General features: G+C 53.7%; 1 protein-coding gene across 1 annotated transcript in view; it reads right to left on the bottom strand.

Annotated features, from left to right (window-relative positions):
* Positions 1 to 804: 804 nt before the first annotated feature.
* LOC102432529 (protein Daple-like) overlaps positions 805 to 20,195 on the bottom strand; it is a 33,315-nt gene continuing 13,924 nt past the window's right edge. Inside the window, 9 exon segments of the mRNA XM_014449794.1 lie at positions 805 to 1,003; positions 2,661 to 2,750; positions 5,359 to 5,504; positions 6,985 to 7,074; positions 7,285 to 7,381; positions 9,783 to 9,926; positions 12,823 to 13,064; positions 13,566 to 13,976; positions 15,290 to 15,427. Coding sequence (XP_014305280.1) covers positions 805 to 1,003; positions 2,661 to 2,750; positions 5,359 to 5,504; positions 6,985 to 7,074; positions 7,285 to 7,381; positions 9,783 to 9,926; positions 12,823 to 13,064; positions 13,566 to 13,976; positions 15,290 to 15,427 — 1,557 coding nt within the window.

Below are 20,195 nucleotides of genomic sequence, written 5' to 3'. Positions count from 1 at the left end.
GGGGGCCGGGGGGCGAACCCTAGACAAGAGTTTGTGCCGGCTACAACCCCCATTCTTCTGTTTATAGTGAAGAAGCCTTGCTCATGACATGCTTCGTAGATTTCCAAAAAAAACCATACCAGCACATGCAACTAGGGATTCCACTTCAAAACCTCTGGCAATTTCACGTGACAACCCTGAATGATGAGGTGGCAGTGCCCTCCGTGGTGGCAGGACTTAAGGCCAGATCAGGTCAGAGAAGAAAACCAGACCCGCTTGTCAAAGTGACAGGAAGATCAGAGCCTCAGGAGGCCTTGCTGAAGACCTTGCACCTGTCCTCACGTGTGAAATGCACCGCGGATCTCCCTACAGAAGTGGCCTATATAGGCCTGGAGGAAACAGGGAACCCCAAAATCCTCTGCTGTGGAGCTTGTCTCTGCAGTAACTGTGTGGACACCAGCTCTGTATATTTGAGTCCCTACCACAGTGTCCATGAGGCATTAGGCTCCTCATACTAAAGGAACTGAATTGTTCTGGGACGAAAGTACAGCAACACTGACTGGGGGTTATATTTCCTACTTGGGTGTTCACATTCCTAAGGAGACAGATGTGCATGTGTGGAGCACACTCCCTTCAGCATCCTACACACACACACACACACACACACACACACACACACACACATGTGCACACAGAGGCAGTCTCCTTGGTTCTCCCCTGTCCCTGAGGGAGACCTGAGTTCCTGCCCTTCACTTCCCGCCTGCAGACAGGTCAGCCCCTCCTACCTTTTCCCCTGGGCTCCCTGCAGGTCTCTTGCTCTTTTGTTCACTTTGAGCAGCATGGGGTGGCCTGGAGGGGCTCCAGCTGCGATTGAAGAGGCTGAAAAGTACTGGGCAAGGCCTGGTCTGAGGACTCCAGCGGCCAGGAAGGCCTCTCTGAGGTTGACTTCCGTCGTTCTCTGGAACCCCCTTTCTTTAGTTTGATGAGTTTGAGTAAGAATTTGGCTCCAATCCAGTGCTTTTTCCTGTAAGAGGTAAGTTTTTAGGACACAGCCAACCCTCACTGCCCCTCCAGCAGGTGTCTAGGTGCCCTATGTGAACTGGAATTTCCATCACCAGCCTGTAAAGGTGGTGGTTAATCTGGTTCAGAAAGCGGGTGGTCTTCGCCACCACCACGCTCACCCCACCTGGGGCTCAGGAGTTGGCACACAATGTACAGTTAATTCACACAGACCCAGGGGTGGTAGGAGCCTTCATCGTACAGGAACCCACACTGGCCCCTGGGGAAAACAAAACTTCAAACTCAGCTCTTAGCTCTTGATTTTTGTGCCAAGTGCAGGAAGTGGTGCTATACTAACCTAATCATGCTGGTTGGCAAAATTCCACCAAAATGCCATTTTCAGAAAGAGACTGGGACCTCCTCATTTTCTACTAGAGTTAATAATACATGAAATAGGCTGGCATATTCTGCCCATTCCCGGCACTGAGGAATCTGGGTGAGGGGAAGAGGGCAGGAGAGTGGGCCCCTTCAAGTAAAAACAGTGAGCCCTGGATGAGTTACCTGGTGGTTGGAGCATCAGCCTGATCACTGAAGGGTGGTGGCTGGTTTGCAGGTTCAATCCCCGGCCCCGGTCGAGGTGTGTGCAGATGGAAACCAATTGATGGGTCGCTCTCATCTCTCTCTCTCTCTCTCTCTCTCTCTCTCTCTCTCTCTCTCTCTCCCACGGCTGTCACCTCCCTCCCTCCCTTCTACTCTCTCTAAAAATCAATGGGAAAAATATCCTCAGGTGAGGATTAGAAAAGTAAGTAAATAAATGAAAACTGTGAATGTAAAAGGTAATTCATTCCAGCTAACAGGAAATGAAGCATTCTAATGTAACAGGGACCATAGCTGCGTTCTGGTCCTGGCTCTGCCACGAAACAGCACTGTGCTTACACAAGCCACTCAATTTCCTCATCAGTGCCTCAATTTCCCTGTCAACAGGAGGGTCAGGCAGAGGTTCTTAAATTCTGTGGTTCTGTGATTTCTACAGATAGGCCCTGCTGGATTCATGGTGATTTAACCTCAAGGCTGGGCTGGGACAGGATAATGGGAAGGCCCAGCTCCTGGGCTCAGGCCTGGGCCAAGGGGTAGCCCCGCTGGACGGAGGCCGGCAGTCTTAGGGGCCAAATCGGCCCACCACCGGGGCTGCTGCTCTCTGGGGAAGGGAATGTGTTTGTGAACTTGCCCTGGACTGGGGTCAGGTCCAGTGAACCCAGAGGAATGGAGGACAGAAAAAAAGTTTCCTGTGCTTGAAGACAGGGGTGCTGGTCCAGGCATCTGACCCAAGCTTCCTTCCCAAAACAGAAACCTGGTTTTCTAAGTCCCGCAAACTTAAGACAAATGCTGATACACCTGCTTTAGTGGCTCTAAAAGCACAGACTCTCTGCCCTTAAACAGACTCCTGGCCAGCTGGCATTCACCATCCCTCATAGGATAACCCTGAGTACGGAGGGCAGGATGGAAAGAAACTCTAAATTCGTTCCCTGCTGGGAGGGACCTGCACACAGAGCAGCTGCCATACAGCAGAAGGTACGGGCCCAACAAACTGGCAACTGCTCTAGATGCTACAGCTTCCCCAGCTCATGAAAAAGCAAACTTTCTGTCCTGTGTGTAAGCTACTGACACTTAAATCAACTCACTTCTTTGGCGCTGGATCATGGAACTTGTGCTGAGCCATGCTTTTTTCTTCCAGTGTTTCATTTTGTCTCTGTAAGGCATTTAATTTGTCTCTAACAGAGGAGAGAGAAAAACAGTCTGTTTTTAAAATAAAAGACATAAATTGACTTAACACCCCACCTGGGACCTGGCCCAGAAGAAGCCAGTGTATTTCTGGGACTCAGGCATCACGGTGCTCATGACCACCATGACCCCTGAGTTGGGAATATGGGGATGGAAGCATGTGACCTGGGTCCAGGAGCCTAACACGTCGAGGAGAAGGCTAAACACCTAGGGTCAGGCTGTGCGTCACCTCAGGAGAGAGACCCCGAACCATCTGACACTCAAGCTGGGAACCCCGAGGGTTCCGGCCAGGTCAGCTCAGGACGCTGGGCACTCGGGTCAGACCCAGGGCTAGGCTAGCTCCTGCAGGTGCAGACCAACGATAGCTTTAGTGGTGGGAGGGGTCTGCCCTCGCTGAGTTAGACAGGCATCAGGATAAAAAGGTCAGTTTAGCAAGTCAGACCTCCAACCTGGACCCACTCCAATGTTGGGCTTCTGCTAACACTTCTAGTGAAGCAAACTCAAAGCCTTTTGGGAGCCAGACAGAGAAGATAAGGAGCAAAGCGGCCTGGGAGGACCTGAGGGAGGAGTGGGGGCTGCGGCGAGGCTGAGCGCTCGGTGCCACCTGGGACCTAACTCGGGTCCTGCAAATGGAGGGCCGCTCTCCATGTGGCGGAGCTTCTGACTGCTTTTCCCAGAGGAACTAGAAGCCCCGGCTCTGAAGCAACATCTTTTAATTTCTAAATGTGGGAAGTCAGTTCACATTTTTAAAAACACACAAAGGAGCCTCTTAAACCTTGGGCTGCCAGAGGGCACCCCTGCTCCTGGAAGAGGGGGCCTGGCTTTCCTGAAGCAGAAGACATGGCATGCTGTCCTGTTGTCTGTCTAGGAGCCATGCACGCAGTGCTCACTATACAGCTCCCCCCACTGGGATGCTGCCTCCTGTCCTGTTCCTGCCTCTCTTCACCCATGTGGCCTTGACAGCTCAGACCCCGGCTTTCCCCTGCTTGAAAATGAGTCCTAGGCATCCAGACAGCTGCTCAGGCTCCTTCAGTCAAGAAGGTGCCCAGGCCCCTCCTAATATGAGGGCTTTTCCGTGAGTTCACCGCATAGTGAGCACCCGTGAGAAGTGATCATTTGCAAACTACTGGGTCCCTGGCCACAGACCTGCTCTGCTCCCAGCACCCTCGGCTCGGCCTCTGTTCTTCTAGTCTGTGTTATTCTGTTCCCATAGCTGTCCCCCAGCCCCGCAAACTCATGGCCCAGCTATCCCAGGGCTGGGGATGACTGCTTGGAGCAGGCTCAGGAAGCCTGCCCACTCCCTGGCCTCCTGCTGACACTTTCAAATGCAAAACCCTCATCAGATTGTCCCCAGGGTACCAGGTCCCCACTCTTCTAGTTTGCACCTGTCCAACCTCTGCTGGTAATTTTTAGCAGCTGCGTTATAGAGAGCCCACTTCAGGCTACAAACTCTCACTTCTACCCAAAAAGTACAGTGCGGTTTCCCATGTCAACCATCCTTGGTTTCCCATGTCAACCATCCTTGTTAGATGTTGAGCCCCCTGTAGATGAGCAGACGAATCCAGGAGAACAGTGAACAGCAGCATCACCCCGGGGATCTGGGACAGTACCCAGTGGTCACTGTGGCCATGTCCCTCTGTCCCACACTGGCCAGCCATTCCCGATCACAAGGAAGGACAGTCCCAACAGCACAGCACCGAGGGGTGAAGACCACCGTGGACCCACAAGATTCATCTCCGATGACTTGACTTCCAAACCACAAGGATTCCAGCACCAAGGCTGTTCCTCCTGCCCTAATTTCTGGCAGCTTCCTAGGCCCTGTACACCAGCATCCTTAATCACCCACTTCCCAGTGAATCCCACTCATTAGCCAGGTATGGCAGTCTTCCATGGCTGAGTGCTGCCTCCTCCAGCTCCCCTCCTGCCACTCCCTGCACCTTCCCTGCAACCAGAAAACGCGAAGCTCCACCTTCAAGTTCCCCGCGCACCCTCCCCCGCCAATTCCCCCCACACACAGGCTAGCTTTCTCCCCATCCGTGTCAGCAACAGAACTCCAACTCCCACCACCACGCTTCCTTCCATTTCCAGGAAGCTCCTCAACATCTGTCTGTGTGCACACAGCTCTGCTGTCATCCCATCAACCCTATTGTTTCCTGGAGACCAGGTAACTGGTTCTGTGTATCTCGCAGGGCCAGGCCTGTCAACGTGGGCAGAGGGAGGACAGCCACTGTGCACCAACAACCCACTCTGCAACCCATTCAGGGAAAAACCGACACAGAAAGGGCTCAGCCTGTGATCTGAAGTCCTTCCCTAGGGACCTCTCTTTACCACTGTTGTATTTTTCAAAGTGACCTTGATCCCAAAAGCAGATTAAGAAGCGCCTGGCAGAGGGAAGTGTCTCTGTAAAGTCAACAAAGCCAACCACCCTTATTTGCAGAAATCTGGAACCATTCCCAGGAAAACGAGAAGGATGTGCTGGTAAGATGGTCTGTCCCCTTGCCTGGGACACCAATGCACCCAGGGGGTTCTCTGCTGCCCAGAATGGCGCAGTCTAGTCACGGAGCTGTTGACAGGCATCCGTCAGCCCACACCCCTCACACGTACTGCTGCTGCTGCTCCTGGTGCTGGTCCTTGTTCTCCACGTCCTCCTGGAGAAGCCTCTTGTTCTGCTCTTTCAACCTTTGGTTTTGGCTCTGCAGGTGACGGTTTTCTCCCTCCAAGTTGCCCTTGAGGTGGGAAAGCAGCTAAAACACAGATGGACAATGTCTCAAACACCACACGCTCCCATGATTCCACTGCTGGTAATCTACTTCCAAAAGGAGAAAAAGGCCACGTGCACAAAGATGGCCATTTTGGTATTATCTACGTCAGCTGGCATGACCAATATGGCCAATGCCATGGGGATGGCCAAGCCTTCTGTCACTGCACCATTCAATCAGGCAGCCACAGGCCACGTGTGGCCGCTAAGCACTGAACACGAAGCCAGTCTGAGCTGGGATGAGCCATAAGTGCAAAATATATAATAGGTTCTGAGGACTTAATAATGATTCAAAAATAATGTAAAATATCTCATTAATAAGCTGCCTGGTGCATGTGGCTTGGTTGAGTATCATTCCATGCACCAAGAAATCACCAGTGTAGTTCCTGATGAAGGCACATGCCTGGGTTGCTGGCTCCATTCCCAAGTAGAGGCCATGCAGGAGGCAACTGATGGATGTTTCTCTCAAAAAGTCAGTAAAAACATATTATAAAAAAATCTCATTAATAAGCTTTAGGGGTTACATGTGATATTTTAGATATAAGGGTTCAATAAAATAGACCCTTAAATTAATCTCACCTGATTCCTTTTACTTTTTGAATATGGCTACTAGAAAGCTGAGTGTTACATGTGGTGGCCTGCATTATATTCCTATTGCACATCTCTGCTCTAGGCAGGGTTGGCACGCTTTTCCGGTAAAGAACGAGGTACTAAATATGTTAGGCTTTCCAGTGGTCCTGTTGCAACTGTTCAACTCTGTTATTACAGCAGGAAAGGAGCCAGAGAAACAATGCACACGCATGGGTGTGTCTGTGTTTAAAAAAAAAACAAACAAACCAATAATCTTAACTCATGGACACCAACATTTAAATTTCATGTCACTTTCACTTGCCCCCAAATATTATCCTGCTTTTGATTTTCCCCAGCCATTAAAAACTGTGAAAGCTATTCTTTGTTCTCAGCCATACACAAACAGGCGTGAAGCTGGACCTGAATTTTGGGCTGAGGCTGGCCAGCTCCTGCTCTAAAATATCATTGCGGTTGGTGTAGCAGGAAGTCCCAAGCTTTGGCTTCAGACAAACGGGGTTCCAACCCGCTACTTCAGAGGGACAAGGATGGGAACCCCAGCTCACAAGATCATTGTGAGAATTAAATGAGATGACACAGAGAGCATAGTGCTCAGCCGAGAGGATGGAGATACAACGGTACTTGGCTGTTTCCATGCACTGCCCCGACCCTGCAAAAAGCAAAGATCAGGTGAAAGGTGTTCTGTAGCACACCCCTGCCAGTCCTGGTGTTCATCCCAGTCAACTGCCTCTGGCTTCCTCTCTGCCTCTGTGTGACATTCACACACACCTTTTGAGCAGAGATGCCAATGAGGACCCATTCCCACCTGGTGGAGCCCAAGGCGTCAGCCCAGGGAACAGGCCCACTCAGGGTCCTGGGGCCTCCAGCTCTGGCCTCACCTGGCAGTGGTTGCCCAGCTCGGTCAGCGAGATGTCCCTGCTCTGGAGCTCCTCTCTGAGCCAGTTGCACTGGTCCTGCCAGCAGTTCACCTCCAGCTGGGTGTCGTTGAGGGAGGTCTGCAGCTTCTTGCTGTGCATCTGCAGCTCCTCCTGCTGCCCCTTCAGCCCCTTATACCGGGCCTGCCAGCGGTTCTTCTCCAGCTGCATTTCATTAAGGGAGGTCTGCAGCTCATTGTTGTAGATCTGCAGCTCTTCCTGCTCCTTCCTCAGCCAGTCGCACTGGGCCTGCCAGCAGTTCACCTGCAGCTGGGTGTCACTCAGGGAGGTCTGCAGCTTCTTGGTGTGGGTCTGCAGCTCCTCCTGTTCCCTCTTCAGCTGCTGGTGCAGGGAATTGGCCCTGGGGGTGGAGAGACACAGGGCCAAGGGCTGAGGCACACTCCCAGGCTCTGTCCCAGTTGTGCAACCTTAATCAAAACAGCAACCTCTCTGGCCCTCAGTTTTTTTCATGTGTTAATGAAGGGTTGAACAAAATCAGCGGTTTTCAAACTGTGTTCATTGGGGTTCTAGGAGGCTACCCCAGCTGCCCCACTGCGTGTTGGGAGAGACAGGACAGGCAGGCTCGGACACCATTACAACAGAGCATCCCTGTAAAAGTCCTTTCTATGTGAGGCTTTGGCACATCTGCCTACTTAGAAAAAGAGTTCTTTGATTGAGACACTTAAACACTGAATCAGAACATTTCTGCTCTAAGACTCTATGTCTATATCCAGCTCTTCTCCCCAAAATCAAACCCCTTTCTAATTTCAACTACTGAGTTAAATAAAATAGGAAATTCTGGAGTGTTACCTAAATCCACTGAAATTATCATCATCATCATCATTACCAGACTGGGATTCCTGGGGAAGATTTATACCAAAAAGCTCATATGACCAGAGGCTCATGGACTCAATTTGAACACAGGTGTGTGAAATTTGGCCCACACAGCTTTTTAAAAAAATTTTAACATTTACTTATTTTATTCTATTTTATTTCATTTTAAAGTGTGTGTGGTTTTATTAATTCAAGTCTCTCCAATAGGGTCAACTAAAAAAATAAAATAACATAAAGAAAGGAAACAGAACAAGATAAAAAGATTCTCTGTTGTGGTTCTGTAAGTACTTGCCGGTTTAGGTTTAAGGGCCCCTGGCTTCAGACATGTTTCCAGGTCCTCCCACTCAGCGGTTCTCAACCTGTGGGTCGGGACCCTTTCACAGGGGTTGCCTAATATCATCAGAAACACTCATATAGCTTGTCCCAAAATTCACGCAAGATTTGCAATTGAATTGAGTTGCAAATCTTGCGTGAATTTTGGGACACCCTATATAATTACATATTGTTTTTGTGATTAATCACTATGCTTTAATTATGTTCAATTTGTAACAATTAAATTGGGGTCACCACAACATGAGGAACTGTATTAAAGGATCGTGGCATTAGGAAGGTTGAGAACCACTGCCCCTGGTCCTCTGTCCTGCCCAAATAAAGCAGATATTTTTGTAAAACAAACACAACAAAAAAATAATTATTGTATCAGCATTCCAAAATTTTAAGTTTCCCATCAACATTCAGATATCTTCTCAGAAAAGAAAAAAAGCATAAAGAAGGGTGACCTGGCAGCCTGGCCTGCCTCCCAACTGACAGCCTCTAACTGGGGTGTATTCTCCACCAGGACCTGGTCTATCACTGACTCTCCTTCCCCACCTGCTGGACCTGCCCGGCCACTGCAGGCAGCTGAGTTTACAGCCCCACAGCACATGTTAAATAAGGGCTGTGGGAAGGAAGGCTTCATGTGGTCACGTCTCTGGGTTGAGGCAAGACCTGGATTTGAATCCTGCCTGTGCCACTAACTAGGAGCATTGACCTTGAACAAGTGGTTTAATCTCCCTGAGCCTGTTTTCTCCTCTGTTGCTGTGGTTTTTTTAAAGGATAACAATAGCTCAATCAATTATCATGAATCGCAGTATAATGTGAATACTGAACCTGTTCCCACCGGTTCTTGGGAGTCTCTGGTCACATTGTGTCAGCTGATCAAGACACAAAGACGCCTCCTGTAATACACTCAGAGCCAACAGCACCATACCTGGGGCCAAATGACCCTTGAGTGTCACTCGTACATTCCCCGTAAGGCCCAGCGCAGCCTTGCACTTGACAGCACTTCAGCACTCCATTTGGGAGCCATTTCAAACAGCGAAATCATCACCAAAACGCACAAAAATGAATACCATGGCACTCAATGGCCCATGAAGGGGAGGATGGTAGGTGAGAGCTGAAAAAAGGCTGGGGTCAAAGGCCTTGTTTAACCTCAGCTGCAAATGTGCACATCAGGCGACTCCAGTATCTCCCACACTGGGCACGTCCATGACAGGCCACGGGCACTGATTTGGGGGTCACCAGTACAGTTCATCCAGGAGGTGAATTCACAAATGGGAATGTGTGAATGCTGAGACCGAGCATCCCTCCCTCACAGGATTGCTGGTGTTAGAGGATGCAGGTGCCCCTGCCCAACAGTCATCAGCATCATAACTGTGGGAGGGGAGGTTGTCCAAACCTAGACAATGCCCCATCCCAGCTGCCGAGTTATTCGTTCCGGCCACCAGCTGGAGTCCCCTTTACCTCGTTGCCCACCAGCTGCGTCCAGGGCAGGGTTGGTAAAAATGCACCATCACCAGGGGTCTCACTTGAGCTCAGCTCAGCGGGTGCTGAGTGAGTGGGTCAGACTGACAGCTGGGCAGAGGTGCTGCAGGGGGCCTGGCGGTTACCTGTCCAGCTCTCCCTGCAGCCTCTGGTTCTCCTCGGCGGCCATGGCGCTCGTCCTCTGCTCCTGCTGCAGAGCCTCCCGCTCGGTGGTCAAGAGCATCCCCAGCTGATCCAGCGCCGCCTTATGTTGGATCTGGTCCTTGTATCTGTTGAAGGAAAACACACCCATTAGGAATGGGCACCCAGGGAGACCTCAAAGCCTGGGTGAGCGGCTTCTCTCTGCAAGCTGAGAGAGAATGAGATGGACAGGGGATGGGGCTGGACAGAGAGAGGGATAGACACTGGGCCAGCTCGGGGGGTCTCCTGCAGCCCAGGAGCCAAGTACCCCTCCTCCCACCCAACGTGTCTCCATGGTCCCTTCCAGACCCTGTCAAAACAGCCTCCCTCCTTCATCCCACTGGGAACAAAACCACTGTTTTCTGAACTCCACACCCTTCTCAAATAAACCACAACACATACAGGGGAATTCCACCGCCCATAACAGTTGATCCCCCTCACCGGGCCCTGGGTGAGCCCTCCGCCCCAGCTCAGGAACACAACTCTTCCTGCTCTGAGCCAGGCAGCCTGGGGGCCAGAGGCTTGCCTGGTGGGGCCCAAGCAGTCACGAGGGGCAGCTGCACACCCTGCTCCTCAAGGCAACCCCAGTCCATCCTTTGCCCTCGCTCTCCCACAGCCTCCCCTCAGCTCGGGCTTTTATTTCCTTCCTGTCTCAGTCTGCAGAGGGTCCCGCACAGCCTCTCTGGAGGGCAGCAGAGCACAAGAGGGAGCCCCTGACCAGTCCCAGGCTGTTCCTCCTCCTGCAGGAACCTTCCCTGTTCAGGGTGACTCAGGGGCCTTCCCAGGTCCAAGGTGGAGACTGAGTCATCACCTTCCAATCTTCCCCAGGCAGGCAAATGCCTTTCCAGACCTCCTTCCTGAGGTGTCCACACCCAGAGACAGGCTGACAGAGACCACCCAGGTTCCATGGTTTCAGCCCCTGCCCTCAGCACTCCATCCTCACCCGCCCCTCCTCCCCCGACCCCATATCAGCTGTACTTGTAACCTCTGCCTGGAGCCAAGACCTGTGGGTACTCAAACTCAGACACCTGCTCAGGTGGCTGTGAGAAGACAAACGTTCCTTTGTGTGGCCTTTAGCCATGGGTGGAGACTTCCAGAACTGGACGTGGGATGTGGAAGGTGGGGGTGGGGGCTCTGCTGGGCTTTCAGGGCGGTGATCTTTCTCATCCAGGTTTGAGAAACGGGGCCACGGACCATTAGGGTCCCCACCTCCTGCTTCCCTGTTGTGTCTTGGAAAAGCACAGGGTGAAGCATATCGCAACCATTAGTAACCAGCCTACTGCAGGGCAGAAACTGGGAGTCTTACTCCCCACTGAATCCCTGGTACTAGGCTTGACACCCAGTGCATTTGCGCCAGGGGAATGAAGGAGTGAGTGTCCCAGTCAAGTGTCAGGTGAAATGAATACAGAGCCCCCGGCCTGTGTTCCAGGCACCTCCACCTCCAACTTGCAGCCATGCTGCAGACACACCAAGGGCCTCCTGCTATCTGTCCAACCAGCAAAAACCACTGAATCACACAGGCGGTCCACCAAGCAAGGAGTCACAGGCAGAACAATGAACTCCTCCCTCAGAGCAGTCAAATGCCACCTGCACAAACCTTCCCATGTGAACAGACAAGAATATATCCACACGGTTATCATAGGGCATTGAGGGTAAGGCCCGCAGCGCCTGGTGCGGGGTGGGCACCACAGGAGGCTCCCATCAGTAGTCAGCTGGGTGCATTCCCACCATGTTAGACAGCACCAGGCGCCCAGTGGGTGCTCACTAAGCGTGTCGTGAACACAGGATGGGTGCGGAGGAGGCAGAGAAGGAGATGCCAAGAGGCAGAAGATACTCATCTGGCGGGAAGGAATGAGAGTCTGATAGGAGCAGACGTCTCAGCACCCCCAAAGGAAGGGAATCTGGGTGGAGAAAGGGGTGGAAGGCTCTGCAGAGAGTCCACATACAGCACTGGGTGAGTGCGTAAATGAACATCATTGCCCCCAAGTTCATGCAGCAGCAGGCGCCCTCCACAGGCTCTGCAGGCTCATCGCCCTCCCTGGTCCCTGTGATGCCAAATCCCTGCACCTCACCTGCTCCTAGGGAAGCCCCAGCCTTTGCCTGGCACCTGCTGAGACAGAGGCAAGGGAAGTACTCAGCAGGGACAACTCACAAGCACAGAAGGTGGACAGCTCCCTCCTGTGCTGCTCCAAGTGTGGGAGAGCCTCTCTTTATTGCATCTCTCCTCCCCTCCCCCCCACCTTGGAGTCCTCTGTACATCTCACTTCCCCCAGGCTCTGAGTCCCGCTGTACCTCCCGGGGCCATTCTAATCAGGGATCTGCTGGGCAGGAGTTTGGCCGAAGTTGGGTGACTACATGCACACAAAGCCCTGATTTGGCAAAAGCCCAAAGTTAAGATTTATGCATTTAAGGTACATCAATTTTACTTTAAAAAAAAAAAAAAGGTGTATGAAGAGTCAGAGGTAAAGGTGACATAAGAATGGCCGAGTATTGGTAATGCTGCTGCAGGTGAGGGGAATACCGGTTTTTCACGATACTATTCTGTACACGTCCATATATTCAAAAGTTTCCAAAATTAAAAGTAAAAAAAGAAATTCAGAAGCCCAGACTTTGAGACATACAGGGAAAAGGCCTGGGGAGCTCGGTAAGGCACGTCCCTGAACATCGGCAGCTGTGGTGACTTCCCCTCCTGGTCCTTGGTTTGGAGAGAAAAGGAAAAGGGGGTAGGAATGCCCAGGGGAGCTGGGTCCCCAATGCTGACACCTGGTTTCCCTGAGCCGGGATTAGTGGGCACACCCTTCTCCCCTGGGGGACCCTCCTGCCCCTCAGTCTCCAGCCGCACCAACTCCACATCGCTGAGGGAGATGGTGGATTTACTTCTCTTCACTGTGAAGCAGCGGGACCAGAGGAAACATGAGGGAACAGAGTGAAGGGGGGACAGGAGCCCGGGGAGCCGGTCAGTCACCCCCAGCCGCAGGCACCCACCTGTCACTGAGCACCTTGCTCTCCAGCTCCAGGGTCCGTCGCAGCAGTGTCTTCTGGCGGCTGTACTCATCCATGAGGGCCTCATGTTCCCCAGACAGGTGCTCATGGAGCGCGCCCAGGCACGCGTGTTCCCGCTGCAGGGCCTCGTGGGCTGCCGCCAGTTGCTGGTGCTGGAGCTGCGTGTTCTTCTCTATGAGCGCAGTGAGCGAGGCGCTCTGGGGGCTCAGAGTGGAATTTTCCACCTTCCAGGAGGGAGAAGGGGATGATGCCTCACCAGGTTCAGGCCCAGGGGGACCACAAACTCCGGATCCCTGGATCCCCACATCCTCCCACACAGGGAAGGGCCAAGAGAAGGTCAAGTTTTGACACAAAAATAGCAGGACCCTCAGGACTGGCAAAACCCAGCCGTGCTGAGGACAGTTCTACCTGCACTCAAGGAACTGCTCTGGGAAGGCCCACGGCAGAAACAGACTGTCACATGGGCCTAAGCTTAGTCCTGGGCACCTGTCTACACATGTGACTTTTCTTGAGCAATTTATGCCCTTTCTCTGGATAACCTCCTTGGGTACCCTCTCTGACCACTTTGAAAAGTACATGGAAATTCAGTAAGGACATAGAGAACCTGAACAGCAATACCAACCCAATTAACCAATATTTTCACAACACCCATCAAACCGCATTCAAACCACCAGAGAGTTGACCAGGGAGGAATGCGTCCTAACGCATTCTGAGGCCAGAATTACCCTGCTGTCCAGCTGCTTGTCCCGCTCCAGACCCTCAGGCTGCAGGGTGTCCAGAGACGTCTGCAGCTTCTGGTTCTCCAGCAACAGGTCCTGGCTTTCCCGCTCCAGGGCGTGGACCCTTTCGGGGGCCGTCGTCAGGGCGCTGACCTCCATGGCCAGCTTCTCATTCTCCTCCTGCAGCCGATGCAGCTCCTGCTCCAGCTCCTGCGCCCGTGCCGCCTGCTCCTTCACCTGCTCCAGATCCTGGTGCAGCTGCTGCCGCTCCCACTCCAGCTTGCTGACTCTGCTGCTGGTCTCCATCACTGTCTGGTGGAGGACTTTGTTCTCATTCTCGATGTCCTGCAAGCAGGCCTCACTGCTGGCCTGTGAACTCTCCCGTAGCGAAAGCACCACTTGTTCAAGATCCTTGATCTGCAGGAAAACACAATGGAAAGGACACAGGCGTGATTTCAGTCCAAACTGGGAGCCCAAAGTGTAGGCCTGGAATGTTCATCTCATCATGGACCCAAAGGACGTCCTAACGTTTCCCAAAGGCCTGATATGGACACAAGGTGAAGGGCATGGAGATCCCCACCCAGACAGTTCAAGTCTAAACACTTTCACAGAAGCCAGATGACTTAGAAACAGAAACCACATCTTCTCTTAAAACAATGAAAGTGATTTCCTTTTGCTTTTTACCCTGGTCCACAGTGGCCCGAGAGCTGACTGGCCACCCCTGTGGCCACTCCTCACACCACTCCCCCCTGCAGGCACTGCACATGATCTTCCCTCTGCTGTGAATGCTCACCTGCCTCCACCCCCAGCCTCCAGCTTCTCTGGCTCCTTCTCATCCTCCAGGGCTCAGTGTAATTGACTGCACCGCAGGGAAGCCCTGCACCACGATTCTAAATGTCCTGCACCTAATAAGACTCTCCCTGGACCCACGTATATTCCCTCAATAGCACAGGTCTGAAGACACCTGGCTTGTCACCTATCATTCAACCTGCTAGACTGGAAGGTGTATCAGGGGAGGGTGGATGCATGTCTCTTATGTATACACAGCACCACCCCAAGCCCCCTTTTTTGCTCTATTGAGGCTGAAGAACTCAAGTACCTGATACCCAGCCTCCCTTGCAGCTAGGGTTAGTCATGTGTCAGGTGTGGCCAATGAGATGTCCACAGAGGATCCCAGGAGGCCTTCTCTCTGTCTCTTCACCCTCCACATTCTTCCTGCCCACTTCTTGGCGAGGTACAACAGCCACGGCCAAGACTGGCAGAGCAGGAAGAGAGAAGCCTGGTTTCTGGGTGGTGTCCCTGAGCCACTGCACCAGCACTGGGCTGCCTACCCTAGGGCTTCCTGTAATGTGGGGGTGGATTAATCCTGGAGGTTCTCCAGAGCTCTGAGCGTGAAGCTGGACATTTGAAGGGGGATCTTTGTCCTGCGGGCTGTCCCATGTGCTGCAGGACATTTAGCAATATCCTGGCCTCTCCCACCACAGCCAGGAGCACCTCCCCTCTCCTCCCCCAAGTCATGACAATCAAAAACAAGATGGCCAGTGTCCCTGGGAGCAATATCTGCCCCCCAACCCCCGCCCTGCTGTGGCTGGAATTGTTGGTCTGACTGGAGCTGATAAGGAAACTGGTATCCTGGGAATCACTGCTGGATTCCCAGGACATCCTATGCTCCTGGACTCTCCCTCTTGCAGGCCGGGGCGCCAGGGGAGGCATGGCGCTGGAGGGCCTACCTCCTGGGCTCTCTCAGCCTTCAGGGTCTCTATGTCACAGAGCAGCTGTTCTCTCTCCTCCATCAGCTCCTCACAGAGAGTCTCCAGATCCTGGTTGGTCTGCTTTTCTCTTTCCATCTGGACTCGCAAGTCTTCAATCTGCAGAGCCAAAGACCCAGCCCATGCAAAAGTCCGTTTCAGGGAGTGAACTGTGTTTTAAAGCAAACCCGAAACCTGTGAGCCCCACAGAACACTTTATGAAGTATAGTAACCTCCATCTTGGGTAAAAACTGCTGTTTAAAACTTTAACCCTGCTACTCTGTAAACGTTTGCTTGCTTAAATAATAGGGAAATAAGACTACTCCCCACTCCAGAGAGGACATAAACTTTGCCGCAGACAGAGTTGTCAGTGCTGGCACCTGGCCAGGCCTTGAGATATGGTCTCACGGCCCTGTCCCAGCAAACAGGACTTTTTCTCAGAAGGTCCTGAAGTCTCATTCCAAATTTGGAAAACAAAGAGCTGAAAAACATATAAGTTGAAAAGACTTCCACCATATTGGGCTCCAGAATTTGAGAAGCAAGATTTCCTCTGGGCCCGCTAGGGCTAGCAAAAATGAATAGGACTCCAAATAAATTTGGCTTATTGATTAAGGCTTCTTCTGATTTACTGCAGAACAGTAAGGGAGAAGCCTGGGACCTCAGTGGCATCCCTGAGCCCCTGACCCAGCACTGGGAGGCCTACCCTGGGACTTGTTGTACTGTGAGGTGGATCAACCCTGGAGGTTGCCAGGGTTCTCAGTGATGCTGGACATTTCAAGTGGGATGTTTCTTTGTCCTGCAGGCTGTCCCGTGTGCAGCAGGACATTTTCAGCATCCTGGCCTCTCCCACCACAGCCAGGAGCACCTCCCCTCTCCTCCCCCAAGTCATGACAATCAAAAACAAGATTGCCAGTGTCCCTGGGGGCAATAACTGTCCCTGGCCCCTCCCCCTTTCCGTGGCTGTAATTGCTGGTCTGACTGCAGCTGATGAGGAAACTGGTAACCCGGGAATCACTGCTGGATTCCCAGGACATCCTATGATCCTGGACTCTCCGTCTTGCAGGCAGGGGAGCCAGAGGAAGCATGGGCACTGGAGGGCCTACCTCCTGGGCTCTCTCAGCCTTCAGGGTCTCTATGTCACAGAGCAGCTGTTCTCTCTCCTCCATCAGCTCCTCACTGAGGATCTCCAGATCCTGGCTGGTCTGCTTTTCTCTTTCCATCTGGACTCGCAAGTCTTCAATCTGCGGAGCCAAAGACCCAGCCCATGCAAAAGTCCGTTTCAGGGAGTGAACTGTGTTTTAAAGCAAACCCAAAACCTGTCAGCCCCACGGAACACTTTATCAGACCTTTTAACAAGGGAAAACCGTCCGTCCCACTTCTTGGGGAAGTACTTCAGCCACTGCCAAGACTGCAGAGCAGGAAGGGAGAAGCCTGGCTCCTGGGTGGCATCCCTGAGCCGCTGCCCAGGTCAGGCCTAGTTGCACAGTGAGCTCCCCACACCCAGACCATCACCTCTCAGCCCATGGTGTGTACTTCCAGCTCATGGTAGAGAAAAAGGCCATGGACACCAATCGGTCAGCTTCCCTCCCAGCTTTCCACTGCTCACTCTCAATGCTTCCATCTTAGGCCGTGTCCACTACTGTCCTGAGGGTCAGGCCACATTCCTGGGGCCAGCAGCCACCACTGGATGTCCTACCGGGACTTCACCCAGTTGGTGACATTCCTATTCATCCAGCTGCTCTGAGGGGTCCTCTGCCATCTCTCTCCCTCCTCTCCCCTCCAAGTAAATGGACCACCAAGGCCTGTGCTCGTTCCCTATGTGGCTCCCCCTCCACACCCCACTGCTGCCCAGGCCAGACCCTCTCCGTCCTGCCTGGACGATGCCCAATCAGCGGCCCGTCACAGAGCTCTTCTGCGGGACCCACCAGTGCCCACTCCCTGAACATGAGCTGCCTGGACCCGCACATCTCACACTCTGTGCCTGACACCTGAACACTGTGATGGATCCAGATTCAGACTCAGGGTGGGCCCTGAGGTGCGACTCCCAGGCGAGGCCCATGGTGCTGTCCCTTCCCACTGACACCAAACTCATGACCACCTGGGAGGGGGAGAGTGTGGCTCCCTGCTAACAATGTGACCATGAGTGCATTTCCATAACTGACAGGGCCAGCAAGCAGCAGGCATTGGCGCCAGCTTGTGTCAGGGTGATGTGCTCAGCTCACACCTGGCAGGTGGCAGGTACAACAAGAGCTGACCCCTCCTGAGAGTGCCAGGCCCCTCCCACCCTCAGAGCTTCTGACATGGTCAGTCTGGGCTGGGGCCCAAGAGCCTGCATTTGGACTTGTGACCCTGATGCTGGTTTGGGTTGATGGCTCTAAAGCTAAAAGAGAGGAGCCCATGATCCAGATCAGGTGGCTCTCAGAGCTTTTAAACACCCCAGACCGCAGGACACAGACTAGAACCTCTGAGGGCAGGTCCTTCAGACACCAGCGACCCAGTGAGCAGCAGGACCAAGAGCCGGCTCCATTCACCTGGCTGGGAGCGGCCTGGCACAGGCAGGTTTACAAACTCCCAGAAAGGTTGCTGCTCTAAGGCCAGCTCTGCCTACTTCTCCTGGGCTGAGGAGGCCCTGCCTTTGTCTCACAGGTCTGGGCAGAGTCTCCAGACTCCTCGGAAGCAGCAGGCAGGCAGCTTCTTCCCCATGAGGGGGAGGGTCAGGCAGTGGGGCTCATATCCGTGTCCTCACAGCACCCTGTGGGCACACCCAGCCCCCTGCCCCAACATGGGGACCTGAGCACTGGGCAGCCCCACCAGCCAGGGCCAACAGCAAAAGGCGCTGCAACGTGCCACGTGTCTGAGTCTTTCTCACAAGTGAGAACATCTTTCTTCTCCTTCCTTATCGCTGCCCCACTTCCTAGCACCAGGTCTGGGCTCAGCAGGAAGCAGGCATCTGCCCTGATAGCCATGCCTGCTCTGGAGCCAGCCCTGAGGAGGAAGGCCCTGCACAGCTGTCACTCACCCTCATTCAGAGAAGGGCACCAGCCCAGGGAGTCCAGTGATCTGCCCAGAGCCCCACAGTGAGGATGCGGCAGAGCCGAATGCATGGCAGTGGTCCGACCCCAGGCCTGCTCTCTCAGATGTGGGGTGTGTCCCCCCGCCAACCTCCTGCCTTGTTCACCCCTCCCCATCTTACTGTTAATCCTTCTCCCCTGCCGCCCGTCTGTCCCAGTGAAAGGAATGTTATGGCCAACATTTGCATATCTGGTGTGGCTGCTTCTGGTCTGAAGATGTGACTGCCCCCTGTCCACACGCACCCCCCCCCTGGCTGGACACCCCCGCTGGACACCCCCATCTTCTCTGCTTCTTTTTGCGGTGGAACTGGAGCCCTCACTCCTGTCCTTCCATGAAGGCCCTCCCTTCCCCTAGGGAGAGTTCACTAGGCTGAGATGGGTTTCCATCCTCCTCAAAGCACCAGGGTTGGGCCGAGGGCTCCTGTGGGGAGGCTCCAATTCCCCAGAGCACGCGGGTGCCAGGGGTCTGCCCATCAGTCCCTGTGCTGCGCTTGTGTTCCCACGATAGGCCCCAAAGTGCTGCCCCTCTTCCTCTCAAAAACCGGACTCCTGGCTAAAGGAATGAACTCTTAGATGTCAGTGCAAAGTGAGGGTGGGGGACGCACCCTCTCTAAGGTCCACAGAAGGGTCGTGAGTTACAGGGAAGGACGCGAACTTCGGGAACTAAGGTTTACACAGACTGAAGGGAGCCTACAGCCTGGGCGACACTGGGTGGTGGGAGAGCCAAGCTGGCACCGGGGGGCCTGGGACTCTGGGCCACCTGCCCTGGCTGACCCTTGTCCCTCCTTCTCTGACACCTCCCAAAGGGCCATGTTGTCTGGACGTGTCCAAGGCTGGGCCTGTCGTGGCTCCAGGGAGGTCAATGTAAGGCCATGTCCCCTGTGGTTTTTAGCTGATGGCCCAGATGCACCATCGATCCAACATGAGGGAGGACCTGTGATGCAGCCAGGCCCCGAGCGGGCTGAGCAGGACAGGAAGCCCCTTCCTCCCACCAGGGGCTCGGAGCCAAGACAGGCCTCCCAAGGGCTGTGGCAGGACTGCCCGGAGTCCTACAAGGAACTGATGGAGAGAAAGCGGGGGATGGGACCCGAGAGACAGGGCTAAGGAGTCATGTGGGGAGGCGGCAGCCACCACCTGTCCTGTGTGTGTGGAGGAGGGACCAGAGTGGACTCCAGGGCAGGAGAAGTGTCAGGGTCATCTCTCATCCCTGCCGGGAGCTGGGCCAGATGCTACAGCACAGGACTCTGCAGCTCACCCCTGGGGACCCGCCCCATTGGAGGTTCTCATCTTTCTAAAGGTCAAGCCTTTTTATCTCAGCCGAGGTTGGACTGCCATATACAGAGACATTCACTGTGCCCAGACCACGTGAATCTAAAACCCAGACTGTCCGGTGGCTTTCCCTGAGCTGCGCTGCACAGAGAGACGCGTCATGAGGAGGGGCTTCCTCCCGGCCCCCAGGGAGAGGACACACTGCTTGGCAGCTGCTCTGCTGCGAGGCGCACGGAGCCTTAAAGGACGAGAAGCGTGAGTCACTGAACCTTGGACGTCCCACTAGAGGCCTGGAGAAACCACTGCACAGGAGGAGGGGCGGTCCCAAGCCTCACCCAGAGATGAAGTTCCAGCAGAGCCGTGACCAGCGGGACCCAGGTCTCTGGTCTGCAGCCCATGTCCTTGCCATTGCCGGGGCAGCCTCAGCAAATGACTCTGGCAGGACCCCTGGGCCGGACGGGACAGACACCCAGACACCTGAAAGCACCAGTCCTACCAGGGGGTCACCAAGCCGGAGTGCCCTTGCGCATCCCTCCATCCGGAATCCG

The sequence above is a fragment of the Myotis lucifugus genome, unplaced genomic scaffold (assembly GCF_000147115.1).
Source record: "Myotis lucifugus unplaced genomic scaffold, Myoluc2.0 scaffold_1423, whole genome shotgun sequence".
Lineage (NCBI taxonomy): Eukaryota > Metazoa > Chordata > Mammalia > Chiroptera > Vespertilionidae > Myotis > Myotis lucifugus.
Note: the sequence above shows the minus strand (reverse complement) of the source record. Positions and strands in the feature narration are given on the sequence as shown.